Consider the following 17,227-nt stretch of genomic DNA (forward strand, 5'->3'; position numbering starts at 1 on the left):
CCAGTTGCAGAGGAAGGTGTTTAATCCCAGGGTCCTTAGCTTAGTGATGAGCTTGGAGGGCACTATGGTGTTGAACGCTGAGCTGTAGTCAATGAACAGCATTTTTAACTACTTTTACTTTTACTTCACTACATTCCTAATTAAAATTATGTACTTTTTACTCTATACATTTTCCCTGACACCAAAATGTACTCGTACATTTTTTTATACTTAGCAGGACAGGAAAATGGTCCAATTCATGCACTTATCAAGAGAACATCCCTGGTCATCCCTACTGCCTCTGATCTTGGCTCACTAAACACACATGCTTCATTTGTAAATTGTGTCTGAGTGTTTGAATGTGTCCCTGACTATCTGTAAATTAATAAAACAAGAAAATAGTGCCGTCTGGTTTCTACTATAAGGAATTTGAAATTATTTATACTTTTACTTTTATTTTAGCAATTACATTTACTTTTGATACTTAAGTATATTTAAAACCAAATACATTTAGACTTTTACTCAAGTTGTAATTTACTTGGTGACTTTCACTTTTATTTAAGTCATTTTCTCTTAAGGTATCTTTACTTTTACTCAAGTATGACAATTGGGTACTTTTTTCCCCACTGGCCCTGCGGCCTTGTGAATGTTAAGCTGTTTCTAAGTCTTACACACATCGGCTACGGAGAGCATGTTCACACAGTCGTCCAGAACAGCTGGTGCTCTCATGCATGGTTCAGTGTTACTTGCCTCGACGCGAGCACAGAAAGCATTTAGCTCGTCTGGTAGACTCGTGTTACTGGGCAGCTCACAGCTGGGTTTCCCTTTGTAATCCGTGATAGTTTAAAAGCCCAACCACACCGACGAGCGTCAGAGCCGGTGTAGTAGGATTCGATCTAGGTCCTGTACTGACGCTTTGCCTGTTTGATGGTTTCGCTGGAGGATGTAGCGGGATTTCTTCTAAGCGTCCGGATTAGTGTCCTGCTCCTTGAAAGCGGCAGCTCTAGCCTTTAGCTCAGTGCGGATGTTGCCTGTAATCTATGGCTTCTGGTTGGTCACTGTGGGGATAACGTCGTCGATGCACTTATTAACGAAGCTGGTGACTGATGTGGTGAACTCCTCAATGTCATTGGACATATCCCAGTCTGTCCTAGCGAAACAGTTCTGTGGCTTAGCATCCGCTTCATCTGACCACTTTCGTATTGAGCGCGTCACTGTTACCTCCTGTTTAAGTTCTTGCTTGTAAGCAGGAATCAGGAGGATAGAATTATGGTCAGATTTGCCAAAATGGAGGGCTTTGTATGTGTCTCTGTGTGTGGAGTAAAGGTGATCTAGAGTTTTTTCGCTTGTAGTTGCACAGGTGACATGCAGGTAGAAATGAAGTAAAACGGATTTCAGTTTTCATGCATTAAAATCACCGGCCACTAGGAGCGCCACCTCTGGGTGAGCATTATCTTGTTTCCTTAAGGCCCTATACAGCTCGTTGAGTACGTTCTTAGTGCCAGCATCAGTTTGTGGTGGTAAATAGACAGCTACAAAAAATATATATGAAAATATCTCTTGGTAAATAGTATGGTCTGCATCTTATCGGGAGGAATTCTAACTCAGGCGAGCAGAACCTTGAGACTTCCTTAATATTAGAGATCGAGCACCAGCTGTTGTTAGCAAAGAGACACACACCACCAACCCTGAACTTACCCGACACTGCCGTTCTGTCTTGCCGATGTATAGAAAAATATTTTCCATGTCCTTGTTCAGCCACGAATTGGAGAAACATAAGATATCTTCAGATCACGTTGATAGGATTGTCTCGAACGGAGTTCGTCCAGTTTATTCTCCAGTGATTGCACGTTCGCCAATAGAACGGAGGGTAAAGGCGTTTTATCCACTCGCTGACGTAGTCTCATCAGGTATCCCGCACGCCGGCCTCTATAATGCCGCCTCTTCCTTTTCCGAGTGTCAGGGATTTGGGCCTTGTCCGGGATGAGCAGTATATCTTCCGCCTCCGACTCATTGAAGTACAAATCCTCATCCAAATCAAGGTTAGTGATTGCTTTACTGATGTCCAGAAGCTCTTTTCAGTCACAAATGGTTAGGAGCCCGTAAAACGGCTGCTATTCCCTCCAGCGCCATTTATCCATTCAACACACTAACACAATAAATGTAATTCTACATTTTAAAGGGGGAAAAAAACGAATGTGGGATTCAAACCCTTGCCACAATCTGCAACAATTATGAGGAGCTAGGTGTTCTACACTGTGAGCTATTATGACCAGTCAGTCAAATGCATGTGATCTAGTTGCTTTGATTATCAGAGCGTGCCGTTGGTCTTCTGTTCAGTACGCTTTTATGAACGTGTTGGACCACGTAGAGCAACATCAACTAATTATTGTCATTGTTGCTAGCTACATTGCCATCCAGAATCACAACAACACACCGGCCGTGTTTGAGAGCATCAAAACGACTGCAGACTGACTGATCTACAAATCACCTTGCATCATAAATAAGGACTCATTATTATTTGTAGATCAGTCAGTCAGTCACAATTTACCCATGACACATTGCAGTTTTGATCCTCTCGAACACGGCCACTGCCTTTTGCCCCATTGAAGCCTGCCATCGTTTTCGTGACATTGTCAGCCAACCATCTCTATTGGTGCTTTCAAGACAACTGGTGCCACGTTCAAAACAACTGGGAACTTGGAAATCTCAGACTTCCATCTTCAGTGCGTTCAAAACAACTGGGAACAACTCCGACCTGGAAAAATCGATTTGAACGATCATCCAACTCGGAATTCCAACTCGAGAACTCTTTCACTGACGTCATGATTTGACCTTGTATTTTTCCGTGTTCCCAGTTGTTTTGAACATGTCATGGGAACTCATATATACAGTCATTGGTCTGAGCTCTAGAAAGAGGCCTGAGTTACCGAATTGGAATTCCGAGTTGGATGACCATTCAAAACGATTTTTCCCAGTCGGAGGTCGTTTTTTTCCGTGTTCCGTTGTCTTGAACGCAATGAATTCGGAGATTTCCGAGCTCACAGTTGTTTGAACGCAGCATAGGTGATCAAGATGATCCCAAATGATTTTCCAACAACGGCCTCAAACTACCATAATCTCACTGGACGTGCAAGTATCGCGACAGTTCTCGAAACTGCATTCTAGTGGAAGTCATTTTGAGTCTCAGCTCCAATGATAGCAAATACTTGACCAGAGCCAAAATGGCGTCAGTTTCCCTTTTACTAAACTGCAACTCTCCTCTTTCCCATTCACTCGGCTAATGATGGCGTCCCACAGCACAGGAGGCAGGGTGTCCTGCGGGAGAGATTTGAATTGTGTGCCCGAGGTTGCTGACACACTTGCGGCAGTGGCTAAACTTGGGTAAGTAAACTGTTTCGCTCCAGCAGTTATTTGGGTGGAGGTAAATACAGGAGCCGACAAGGCTATATACCCTTCGGCTTCATTTCTGCATGTGATGTAGCCTGTAGCTCAGTTGGTAGAGCATGGCGCTTGCAACGCCAGGGTTGTGGGTTAGTTTCCCACGGGGGGCCAATATGAAAATGTATGCACTCACTAACTGTAAGTCGCTCTGGATAAGAGCGTCTGCTAAATGACTAAAATGTCACTGGCTATGTATTTTACCTATTTTGCTAGTAGTAACTCGCTAGCTGGTTAGCTAGGTGAATTTGCCGGTGATGGTGAATTAGCACGTGCACCATCACAATGGCTGACAATTAAATGCTCCTCCTTACCACGACCTCAATATGATTTGATGAGAATACATTTGACTGTGGAGCCATGACGTTACTTGAATTTATTATCCAACTAAATAACCTAACATTTTTGTAGCTTCAGCAATGTTCAGAAAACTTGTGATCATCAACACTAGCTACAGTCAACTTTGTGCAAGAGCGTCAAACAAGTTGTATCTCAATGGCCGGTTATCATGGTCAAGTCATATTGACAAAGTTGTTGTGAAGATGGGGCGAGGTATGTATGTTTATAAAAATATTTTTGGACACAGATCAGCTGTGCTAGTTGTTCAGGCTCTGATTTTGTCTCATCTTGATTACTGTCCAGTAATGGTCAGGTGCAGCAAAGAAAGATATTGTAAAGGCTCAAAACAAAGCAGCACACCTTGCCCTTAACTGCACACAAATAACTAACATCAACAACATGCATGATAGTAGTTCATGGTTGAGGGGAAATTGACTTTTTTTTGTTGTCATTTAGCAGATGCTCTTATCCAGAGCGACTTACAGGAGCAATTAGGGTTAAAGAGCGACTTACAGGAGCAATTAGGGTTAAGTGCCTTGCTTAAGGGCACATCGACATATTTTTCACCTAGTCAGCTTGGGGATTAGAACCAGCGACCTTTCGGTTACTGACACAACGCTCTTACCCACTAAGCTACCTGCCGCCCTACTTCTCTTCTAGTATTTTTAAGAAACATTTGTGTGTTGAAAATAAATGCTTAACTTGTATAATCTATTTGCATACACTTCAAACAGACATACATACCCCAGCAGACACGCCGCTATGGGTTTCTTCACTGTACCAAAACCCAATGTAATACTTTGTTCAGTTACAGTTGAAGTCGGAAGTTTACATACACTTTAGCCAAATACATTAAACTCAGTTTTTCACAATTCCTGACATTAAATCCTAGTAAAAATTCCCTGTCTTAGGTCAGTTAGGATCACCACTTTATTTTAAGAATGTGAAATGTCAGAATAATAGTAGAGAGTGATTTATTTCAGCTTTTATTTCTTTCATCACATTCCCAGTGGGTCAGAAGTTTACATACACTCAATTAGTATTTGGTAACATTGCCTTTAAATTGTTTAACTTGGGTCAAACGTTTTAGGAAGCCTTCCACAACCTTCCCACAATAAGTTGGGTGAATTTTGGCCCAATCCTCCTGACAGAGCTGGTTGGTAGGTTTCCTTGCTCGCACAAGCTTTCTCAGTTCTGCCCACACATTTTCTATAGGATTGAGGTCAGGGCTTTCTGATAACCACTCTAATACCTTGACTTTGTTGTCCTTAAGCCATTTTGTCACAACTTTGGAAGTATGCTTAGGGTCATTGTCCATTTGGAAGACCCATTTGCGACCAAGCTTTAACTTCCTGACTGATGTCTTGAAATGTTGCTTCAATATATCCACATAATTTTCCTTCCTCATGATGCCATCTATTTTGTGAAGTGCACCAGTCCCTCCTGCAGCAAAGCACCCCCACAGCATGATTCTGCCACCCCTGTGCTTCACGGTTGGGATGGTGTTCTTCGGCTTGCAAGCGTTCCCCTTTTTCCTCCAAACATAATGATGGTCATTATGGCCAAACAGTTCTATTTTTGTTTAATCAGACCAGAGGACATTTCTCCAAAAAGTACGATCTTCGTCCCCATGTGCAGTTGCAAACCGTAGTCTGGCTTTTTTATGGCAGTTTTGGAGCAGTGGCTTCCTCCTTGCTGAGCGGCCTTTCAGGTTATGTCGATATAGGACTTGTTTTACTATGGATATAGATACTTTTGTACCTGTTTCCTCCAGCATCTTCACAAGGTCCTTTGCTGTTGTTCTGGGATTGATTTGCACTTTTCGCACCAAAGCACGTTCATCTCTAGGAGACAGAACACGTCTCCTTCCTGAGTGGTATGATGGCTGCGTGGTCCCATGGTGTTTATACTTGCGTACTATTGTTTGTACAGATGAACGTGGTACCTTCAGGCGTTTGGAAATTGCTCCCAAGGATGAACCAGACTTGTGGATGTCTACCATTTTTTTTCTGAGGTCTTGGCTGATTTCTTTAGATTTTCCCATGATGTCAAGCAAAGAGGCACTGAGTTTGAAGGTAGGCCTTGAAATACATCCATAGGTACACCACCAATTGACTCAAATTATGTCAATTAGCCTATCAGAAGCTTCTATAGCCTTGACATCATTTTCTGGAATTTCCCAAGCTGTTTAAAGGCACAGTCAACTTAGTGTATGTAAACTTCTGACCCACTGGAATTGTGATACAGTGAATTATAAGTGAAATAATCTGTCTGTAAACAATTGTTGGAAAAATTACTTACATTTTTACATTTTAGTCATTTAGCAGACGCTCTTATCCAGGACGACTTACAGTTAGTGAGTGCATACATTTTCATACTGGTTGTGTCATGCACAAAGTAGATGTCCTAACCGACTTGCCAAAACTATAGTGGTTGAAAAACGAGTTTTAATGACTCCAACCTGGGTGTGTGTAAGTTTCCGACTTCAACTGTATGTATAGAGCCATGTCATCATGGAATGCTCTGCCACCAGAGGTTACTCAGGCAAAAAAACAAGTTTAGCTTTAAAACAACATATTGTATCACAGTGCCTCTTTACTTTAACAGTACTGTATATATGAATAGTGTAAATATAATTTTTGTTGTCTCCGTGTCTTTTCATCATAAGTTTTATTTTTATTGAATTTATTGTAATATCTTTTGATGTTCTTGTCTATGCCTGTTCTGTACTTTTTCATGTATTTGTACGTTTTATGTGGACCCCAGGAAAAGTAGCTGCTGCATATGCAGTAGCTAATGGGGATCCTAATAAACTAAACTAATGTTAGATCAAACTGTGTCCCACTTGTGACTTTCTCTTTCAGGTTTGACTTCCTGTGCATGCCCCTCTTCCACCCGAGGTTCAGGAGGGAGTTTGAGTTGGACCCCGCCAAAGTCCGATCAGGAGCACATACACGCTCTGACCTTCTGCTCTGTGGGAGAGGTGAGGAGGCTACCTGTATTCATACTGGCCTAGTGGCCTCAATGGTAGACGGTTCATGCACATGCCCAGTTCCACTGAGCAAAGGAGCATCTACTTACAGGGCCATCTAATGGCTCTACAGTATGTATATTTAATTAAGAATTTCAATTCCTCCTTACCCAGACTGGAACACTCTGGTTGTTGGAAAGCTTTCTCCATGGATCGAGACCGACTCAGAGGTGGAGACAGAACGCAGGAATTCAGAAGCGGTGAGTTGGACATCATGATCAGACTTGGGGTGTGTTCATTAACTTCCACCGTAGCAAACAGTTCCAAAACATTTCACAAAATAACTTTTTGCAATGAGAATGACTGTTTCTATTGGAAAAATTCTGGGAGATCCCTCCCCATTTTGTTCTGTTTGTTTGAGTAAATACTCCCCTGGCCTTGTTCGTGAACTAAGAAACGCTCAAGCAGAACGTTTTAAAATTTTTCGCCACAAGTTGAATTGTTGCTCTGTCCTTCCATCCCTCTGTCCTGTCTCAGGCCCTTGTCCAGGAGCTGAACTTCTCAGCATATCTGGGTCTGCCAGCCTTCATGGTCCCTCTGAAGGGCCCTCACTGTGCCAACCTGGCCCGCGTGCTGCTCAACCACATCCAGACGGGACACCACTCCTGCATGGTAACTACAGCACACAAGAATTCTCTATCTATAGCATATAAGAATTATAACTAATTCTTAGCCAGTCACAATACAAGCCATATTAAGGTAAATCGGTTAACTTTAAACTACGTTTCATATCAGTTTTGGATCCGCGTCCCCCTGATTTCCACTGACAACATGCGGGATGACATCATCGAGAACGAGCCTACGAAACGCACAGATGATGGCAGTGATGACGAGAAGACCTGGGCCTGGTAAGTATTGTGTTGTGCCCAGGGCCTGCAGATTTTGCTAGTTTTTTTTACATTTACATTTTAGTCATTTAGCAGACGCTCTTATCCAGAGCGACTTACAGGAGCAATTAGGGTTAAGTGCCTTGCTCAAGGGCACATCGACAGATTTTTCACCTAGTTGGCTCGGGGATTAGAACCAGCGACCTTTCGGTTACTGGCACAACGCTCTTAACCACTAAGCTACCTTCGGTTTTTCCTTTTTCAGGTGGCATTCATTCAGAACTCTTTGTGACTACAACAAGAGAATCTGTTTAGGTAAGGGCAGGGAAACATGGTTGGGGTAGTGTTGACAAACTGATAAGGAATTGTTTTGGTCACAATTGTTCCTGATTTGTCTTCCCTTCCTTTCGCTGAAGCCATTGAGGTTGGAGAAAACATGCCCTCCGATGCTGTGATTGACAAGTGGCTTGGGGAGCCTATCAAAGCAGCTGTTCTTCCCACCAGCATCTTTCTGACCAATAAGAAAGGGTTCCCAGTCCTGTCAAAAGCCCACCAGAAAATCATCTTCCGTCTCTTCAAGGTACTGTAAATTCTAGGCTATGGCAATTGTTATAGCAAATAAAACTATTTTTCTTCACTCTGTCATTGAATGTGTATTTTACAAATTATTTTCTCTTCTCCCAGCTTGAAGCCCAGTTCATCTTCACTGGCACCAGTCGTCACAGTGAGAAGGACTTCCGCTCCTACCTGCAGTACCTTGAATACCTCAACCAGAACCGCCCTGTCCCCAATGCCTATGAACTGTTTGCCAAGGGTTACGAGGATTACCTACAGTCTCCTCTCCAGGTGTGTGTGTGTGTGTGTGTGTGTGTGTGTGTGTTACTGAGGTTTGCGAATAGTCATACCTACAGCTGTGGAAAAAATTAAGAGACCACTGCAGATTTTTCTTAAATCAGCATCTCTACATGTTATGACAGCCATTCCATTCCAGTGTCTGTTGAATTCCAGCACAGGCACACCTCATTCTACTGAATTAGGCACTGATTAGGTGTTCACCTGAACCAAATCTTATTTAATGAGGAAAAGTATAAAAACCACTGCTGTGGTCATCACTATCCTCTTGCAATGGGACCAGCTGGATGGTAAAAACAGTGCTAATAGTACCTCAAAAGTAATATTAATAAAAAAATAACTATTGACCATGCCAAAAGAGTTGAAAAGGGAAGTTTTGAGTGAGGAAAAGAAGGGTTCAATTCTGGCTTTACTGGCAGAGGGATACAGTGAGCGTCAGGTTGCTTCCATCCTTAACATTTTAAAGACGGCGGTTCATAAGAACAAGGTCAAGCAGCAGACATTGGGGACAACAAAGCTGCAGAGGGCGAAAACGACTCTACTGACCGGGATGACCGCCAACTCATTCGAATGTCACTCAACAACTGTAGGATGACATCAAGTGACCTACAAAAATAATGGCAAACGGCAGCTGGGGTGAAGTGCACAGCGAGGATGGTTCGAAACAGGCTCCTAGGGGCAGGGCTGAAGTGGTGCAAAGCTAGAAAAAAAGCCCTTCATCAATGAGAAGCAAAGAAGAGCCAGGCTGAGGTTTGCAAAATAGCATAAGGATTGGACCGTAGAGGACTGGAGTAAGGTAATCTTCTCTGATGAGTCCAATTTTCAGCTTTGCCCAACACCTGGTCGTCTAATGGTTAGACGGAGACCTGGAGAGGCCTACAAGCCACAGCGTCTCGCACCCACTGTGAAATTTGGTGGAGGATCGGTGATGATCTGGGGGTGCTTCAGCAAGGCTGGAATCGGGCAGATTTGTCTTTGTGAAGGATGCATGAATCGAGCCACGTACAAGGTTGTCCTGGAAGAAACTTGCTTCCTTTTGCTCTGACATTGTTCCCCAACTCTGAGGATTGGTTTTTCCAGCAGGACAATGCGCCATGCCACACAGCCAGGTCAATCAAGGTGTGGATGGAGGACCACCAGATCAAGACCCTGTCATGGCCAGCCCAATCTCCAGACCTGAACCCCATTGAAAACTTCTGGAATGTAATCAAGAGGAAGATGGATGGTCACAAGCCATCAAACAAAGCCGCGCTGCTTGAATTATTGCGCCAGGAGTGGCATAAAGTCACCCAACATCAATGTGAAAGACTGGTGGAGAGCATGCCAAGACGCATGAAAGCTGTGATTGAAAATCAGGGTTATTCCACCAAATATTGATTTCTGAACTCTTCCTAAGTTAAAACATTAGTATTGTGTTGTTTTTAGAAATGAACATTAACTTATTTTCTTTGCATTATTCGAGGTCTGACAACACTGCATCTTTTTTGTTATTTACATTTTAGTCATTTAGCAGACGCTCTTATCCAGAGCGACTTACAGTTAGTGAGTGCATACATTTTTCTTTTTCATACTGGCCCCCCGTGGGAATCGAACCCACAACCCTGGCGTTGCAAACGCCATGCTCTACCAACTGAGCTACACGGGACTATATTTTGACCAGTTGTCATTTTCTGCAAATAAATGCTCTAAATTACAATATTTTTATTTGGAATTTGGGAGAAATGTTGTCAGTAGTCTATAGAATGAAACAAAAAAGTTTTTTTTACCCAAACACATAACAATAAATAGTAAAACCAGAGAAACTGATAATTTTGCAGTGGTCTCTTAATTTTTTCCAGAGCTGTATATTGTAGTGATGGGCTGGGAATCGATAGTTGGACGATATTATATTGATACTTTGACTCCCAAGTATCGATTTGTCAAAATAAAAAGTCAATTTAATTATTTGTAGCTAGGTAGCGTTAGCTAGCGCTAGTCGGCTGTACCTGCGCCAAAACTTAGGTATTTTTCATCCTATAGCTTGTTCTCAGTCTTTTTAAATAGTGAGCCAACATGTTTTCAGCACTTTAATTTCCATGACTGATCAAAACTCATTTTCTCATGCTCTCTCATCTCTGCAGCAGACATATAGAGAGCGATATGTTTGTAACATCAAATCACAATAAAATTGCAGTATCGAATCGCAATACATATCATATCGGCACCTAAGTATCGTGATAATATCGTATCGTGAGGTCCCTGGCAATTCCCAGCCATATTATATTGTTTGTGTGTATGCATTGGATTCTTTGTCTCTAATTGTTCTCTTCTCTTCCCATTAGCCCCTCATGGACAATCTGGAGTCTCAGACATATGAAGTGTTTGAGAAGGATCCCATCAAATACTCCCAGTACCAGCAGGTAAGTTGCCTTTGACACACATGTACTCCCATTATAATACATGTAACAACTAGCATTGGTGCTGTGGCTGGTAGGGTAATACACTGCTCAAAAAAATTAAGGGAACACTAAAATAACACATCCTAGATCTGAATGAATGAAATAATCTTATTAAATACTTTTTTCTTTACATAGTTGAATGTGCTGACAACAAAATCACACAAAAATTATCAATGGAAATCAAATGTATCAACCCATGGAGGTCTGGACTTGGAGTCACCCTCAAAATTAAAGTGGAAAACCACACTACAGGCAGATCCAACTTTGATGTAATGTCCTTAAAACAAGTCAAAATGAGGCTCAGTAGTGTGTGTGTGTGGCCTCCACGTGCCTGTATGACCTCCCTACAACGTCTGGGCATGCTCCTGATGAGGTGGCGGATGGTCTCCTGAGGGATCTCCTCCCAGACCTGGACTAAAGCATCCTCCAACTCCTGGACAGTCTGTGGTGCAACATGGCGTTGGTGGATGGAGCGAGACATGATGTCCCAGATGTGCTCAATTGGATTTAGGTCTGGGGAACGGGCGGGCCAGTCCATAGCATCAATGCCTTCCTCTTGCAGGAACTGCTGACACACTCCAGCCACATGAGGTCTTGCATTAGGAGGAACCCAGGGCCAACCGCACCAGCATATGGTCTCACAAGGGGTCTGAGGATCTCATCTCCGTACCTAATGGCAGTCAGGCTACCTCTGGCGAGCACATGGAGGGCTGTGCGGCCCCCCAAAGAAATGCCACCCCACACCATGACTGACCCACCGCCAAACCGGTCATGCTGGAGGATGTTGCAAGCAGCAGAACGTTCTCCACGGCATCTCCAGACTCTGTCACGTCTGTCACGTGCTCAGTGTGAACCTGCTTTCATCTGTGAAGAGCACAGGGCGCCAGTGGCGAATTTGCCAATCTTGGTGTTCTCTGGCAAATGCCAAACGTCCTGCACGGTGTTGGGCTGTAAGCACAACCCCCACCTGTGGACGTCGGGCCCTCATACCACCCTCATGGAGTCTGTTTCTGACCGTTTGAGCAGACACATGCACATTTGTGGCCTGCTGGAGGTCATTTTGCAGGGCTCTGGCAGTGCTCCTCCTGCTCCTCCTTGCACAAAGGCGGAGGTAGCAGTCCTGCTGCTGGGTTGTTGCCCTCCTACGGCCTCCTCCACATCTCCTGATGTACTGGCCTGTCTCCTGGTAGCGCCTCCATGCTCTGGACACTATGCTGACAGACACAGCAAACCTTCTTGCCACAGCTCGCATTGATGTGCCATCCTGGATGAGCTGCACTACCTGAGCCACTTGTGTGGGTTGTAGACTCCGTCTCATGCTACCACTAGAGTGAAAGCACCGCCAGCATTCAAAAGTGACCAAAACATCAGCCAGGAAGCATAGGAACTGAGAAGTGGTCTGTGGTCACTACCTGCAGAACCACTTCTTTATTGGGGGTGTCTTGCTAATTGCCTATAATTTACACCTGTTGTCTATTCCATTTGCACAACAGCATGTGCAATTTATTGTCAATCAGTGTTGCTTCCTAAGTGGACAGTTTGATTTCACAGAAGTGTGATTGACTTGGAGTTACATTGTGTTGTTTAAGTGTTCCCTTTATTTTTTTGAGCAGTGTATAATTAAGTACTGATTGGGGTCTCCTGATCTTTCTGCAGGCTGTGTACAAGTGTCTGCTCGACAGAGTCCCGGAGGAGCAGAAGGAGACCAATACACAGTGAGTAGCTCCAATACCTACCGGTCTGTCATCTCTGTTAGTATCTATTCTCCTGACAATTACCTTCCCCCTCTGTATCTGGTGTGTAACAGTATGTATTCTCTGTAACCTTAGAGTTTTGATGGTGCTGGGGGCTGGGAGAGGTCCTCTGGTCAATGCCTCCCTGCGTGCTGCCAAGCAGGCTGACCGGAAGCTCCGTATCTACGCTGTGGAAAAGAACCCCAACGCTGTCGTCACGTGAGTGAAAACTCTGATCTCTAATGGGGTTTCTAACTTTCACCAACCTCATTCCAGGAGATTATAGAACTCCTTCAACATAGTTTCATTAATATAATCATTTAATTCAGGTATTACAAGTATTCTCCCCGGTTAGGTTTAATAGTTTCTGGCAGGTAAATTACAAGACAATAATGGGAGGGTTGGCAACGTTAATCTCCATTGAGCTCCACCCTCTGTCTGTCTGTGAGACTGATCCTGCCATTCTCTCCCAGGCTTCAGAACTGGAAATTTGAGGAGTGGGGCGATCAGGTGACCGTGGTGTCATGTGACATGAGGGAGTGGGCAGCACCTGAGAAGGCGGACATCATCGTCAGCGAGCTACTCGGGTCCTTCGGGGACAACGAACTGTCCCCAGAGTGTCTAGATGGAGCACAGCACTTTCTCAAAGGTAGGGGTAAACTCATTGCACCTCTGCAGTGTACCTCGTTGATATTGAAATGTCACACTGTACTTACTAAAGCTGTGAAAGGGCCATATCGTCGCTGTCAGATGAAAACCTCGGAAGCAGTAACTCCCCTCAATGTACTCTGAACATTTCATTACTAGGACCAAGAACAATAATTAAAAAATAGCTTCTGAAATGTCATAATTGTATGTTCGTTAATGGAAAAATGTGACTGTTTTTTTTTTCTCCATTTACTGAAAAGTTTCTGTTTTTGAGATGAGAGGTTTTCACCCGACAGTGACGATATACAGTACCAGTCAAAGTTTGGACACACCTACTCATTCCGTGGTTTTTCTTTATTTTTACTATTTTCTATATCGTAGAATAATAGTGAAGACATCAAAACTATGAAATAACACATGGAATCATGTAGTAACCAAAAGAGTGTTAAACAAATCAAAATATATTTGAGATTCTTCAAAGTAGCCACCCGTTGCCTTGATGACAGCTTTGCAAACTCTTGGCATTCTCTCAACCAGCTTCACCTGGAATGCTTTTCCAACAGTCTTGGAAAGTTCCCACATATGCTGAGCACTTGTTGGCTGCTTTTCCTTCACTCTGCGATCCGACTCATCCCAAACCATCTCAATTGGGTTAAGGTCGGGGAATTGTGGAGGCCAGGTCATCTGATGCAGCACTCCATCACTCTCCTTCTTGGTAAAATAGCCCTTAAACAGCCTGGAGGTGTGTTGGGTCATTGTCCTGTTGAAAAACAAATGATAGTCTCACTAAGCCCAAACCAGATGGGATGGCGTATCGCTGCAGAATGCTGTGGTAGCCATGCTTGTTAAGTGTGCCTTGAATTCTAAATAAATCACAGACAGTGTCACCAGCAAAGCACCCCCACACCATAACACTTGGAGTCCAGACCAAAGGACACATTTCCACCAGTCTAATGTCCATTGCTCGTGTTTCTTGGCCCAAGCAGGTCTCTTCTTCTTATTGGTGTCCTTTAGTAGTGGTTTCTTTGCAGCAATTCGACCATGAAGGCCTGATTCACGCTGTCTCCTCTGAACAGTTGATGTTGAGATGTGTCTGTTACTTGAACTCTGTGAAGCATTTATTTGGGCTGCAATTTCTGAGGCTGGTAACTCTAATGAACTCATCTTCTGCAGCAGAGGTAACTCTGGGTCTTCCTTTCCTGTGGCGGTCCTCATGAGAGCCAGTTACATCATAGTGCTTGATGGTTTTTGCGACTTCACTTGAAGAAATGTTCAATGTTCTTGACATTTTCCGTATTGACTGACCTTCATGTCTTAAAGTAATGAAGGACTATCGTTTCTCTTTGCTTATTTGAGCTGTTCTTGCCATAATATGGACTTGGTCTTTTACCAAATAGGGCTATCTTCTGTAAAGCACCCCCCCCCCCCCCCCCCACCTTGTCACAACACAACTGATTGGCTCAAACGCATTAAGAAGGAAAGAAATTCCACAAATTAACAAGGCACACCTGTTAATTGAAATGCATTCCAGGTGACTACCTCATGAAGCTGGTTGAGAGAATGCCAAGAGTGTGCAAAGCTGTCATCAAGGCAAAGGGAGGGTTCTTTAAAGAATCTCAAATATAAAATATATTTTGATTTGTTTAACACAATTTTGGTTACTACATGATTCCATATGTGTTATTTCATAGTTTTATATCTTCACCATTATTCTACAATGTAGAAAATAGTAAAAAATAAAGAAAAACCCTTGAATGAGTAGGTGTGTCCAAACTTTTTACTGGTACTGTATATCATTTTAATTGTCATTCAATGCCCTTTTTTGCCTCTACCCTCGCTCATCCAAACTTGTCCCAATTATTTTGTTCCTCTCTCAGATGGTGGGGTTAGCATCCCCTGTTCCTACACCTCTTTCCTGGCCCCCCTCTCCTCCTCCAAGCTGTATAATGAGGTTAGGGGGTGCAGGGAGCGGGACAAGGACCCTGAATGCCACTTCGAGACCCCCTACGTCGTCAGACTCCACAACTTCCACCAGCTGGCTGAGCCCAAGGCCTGCTTCACCTTCGTACACCCCACCACAGGTAACATACACGCATCAAACACCCTTACATGGCTAGTGCTTACACATCCCACCATAGGTAATACACACACCCTAGCAAACACAGCTAACAATCACACAAGATATGTAATAAATGCACTTATCTTTCCTTTCCTTTAGATATGAACAACAACAGGTATCAGTGCCTTAGATTCTCTGTGGGATGTAACACAGTGCTGCACGGCTTTGCTGGATACTTCGAGACCACACTCTACGGAGATGTCACACTCAGTAAGTACCAAGAATGGGGATGGTGATGTTTGAAATATGAAATGGATATCATGGATGGGATGGATATCATTAACATCAATGTGTGTGTTTGTTTGGTCAAGGTATCAAGCCAGAGACCCACTCTCCCGGAATGTTCTCCTGGTTCCCCATCCTGTTCCCTCTCAAAGTAAGTTGACTGTCATACAGTCATGTAAAATGTATACTTTACATTTAGCACATTTTATTACCCAATATAATGTAGTGTATTGACCCTTTTCTCCCCCCCCCCCCCCCAGCAACCAATCCCTGTGATGCGGGATGATGATGTCGTGGTGAGGTTCTGGAGGTGTAACAATGGGAAGAAGGTGTGGTATGAGTGGGCCGTGACAGAGCCCTCATGCTCCGCTATCCACAACCCAGCAGGACGATCCTACACCATCGGCCTGTGAAGACCTCGCACACACTCTCATACTCGCATATACACAAACAATTAAACAGGCACTTAGTTGCTAATGAAGTGGAGGTAGTCTTGCTCATAAAATGTCCAGCATTTTACCAATTGGCCTGTAATAATGAGCCTGCTCATACCATGAAACATACAGACCAGAGTCACAGTGAAGCTTTAGATCTGCAAATGAGAATCCAATCAATGGTTTAGATGGGACCGATTTTGACTCTGTTATTTTACAGGATAGGTAGGAGTCAGTTTCAGACATGGACTATCATTCACATACAATGTTTACTGAGTTGAAGTTACTTATATAGCAGGCAGTCAAGATACCCTCTGAGATCCACTCTAAAGATGTCAGCCTTTTCTGTTTATGTGGGTCGTCATCCATCCTCCCTCTGAAGAGAATCTCTGTTTTTTGTTTTTATATTGTTTGTCAGTCACCTGGCATCGTAGTCACACAGACACATTCACCAACAGGACCTCGGCCTTACTGACTACCACACCTGGGTCAAACGTACTTGTTTTCGTTCAAATACTTTAGGTGCGCTTGATTTAACGTGCACGACCCAATTGAATAGTTAAAAAATGTGAACTCTGGCATTCTGAGCAAACTAAATCAAGCGAACCGCAAGTATCTGAAAGAGTACAAGTATTTATTTGATCTAGATCTGCTGAGCACACGTTCCAAGCTACAACTCGGATGAGATGGCTCTAAATTGTCACTCAACACTTAACTGGTTACAACTCCGATACAGCAGGGTGTAGGAGATGGGCTTTTCAGGTTGTATGTTTTTCAGTTGTTCATTTTCTTTGTTTTGTTACTGTTTCTGTCTGAACCATGTTATCAATAAAGGCAAAACTACTAGATACTTGCTGTTCTCTGCACCGTTTGTGTATGTGCTTCTTGCATTTACTTACTTTAGCATGTGACAAGGTCCCTATTCCATTGCCAAGCAAATATCAAAAGCTATTTGGAATCTAAAACTTGAATGCATGCTTGTACACAAAGAAATGTATGTCTATAAAATAAATTATATGTATTCCTCATCCTAAAGTGTCTTCTCAACAGACTGTGGCAGGCAGGTAGCTTAGTGGTTAAGAGCGTTGGGCCAGTAATTGAAAGGTCGCTGGTTCGAATCCCCGAGGAGACTAGATAAAAAATATGTCGATGTGCCCTTGA

At 43.3% G+C, this 17,227-nt stretch overlaps 1 protein-coding gene across 1 annotated transcript; it reads left to right on the forward strand.

The window, feature by feature from the left end:
* The first annotated feature begins 3,205 nt into the window (after positions 1-3,205).
* prmt5 (protein arginine methyltransferase 5) lies at positions 3,206-16,930 on the forward strand. Its single transcript, XM_084183304.1, has 16 exons — positions 3,206-3,363; positions 6,624-6,742; positions 6,905-6,990; positions 7,268-7,402; positions 7,526-7,638; positions 7,883-7,932; positions 8,034-8,197; positions 8,302-8,463; positions 10,791-10,868; positions 12,564-12,622; positions 12,737-12,859; positions 13,114-13,289; positions 15,166-15,369; positions 15,507-15,617; positions 15,719-15,783; positions 15,893-16,930. Exons 1-16 carry the CDS (start codon positions 3,263-3,265, stop codon positions 16,043-16,045), a joined length of 1,899 nt encoding a protein of 632 aa, XP_084039430.1. The 5' UTR covers positions 3,206-3,262; the 3' UTR covers positions 16,046-16,930.
* Positions 16,931-17,227: the final 297 nt, after the last annotated feature.

Source organism: Coregonus lavaretus (assembly GCF_964263955.1).
Source record: "Coregonus lavaretus genome assembly, chromosome: 19".
Taxonomy (NCBI): domain Eukaryota; kingdom Metazoa; phylum Chordata; class Actinopteri; order Salmoniformes; family Salmonidae; genus Coregonus; species Coregonus lavaretus.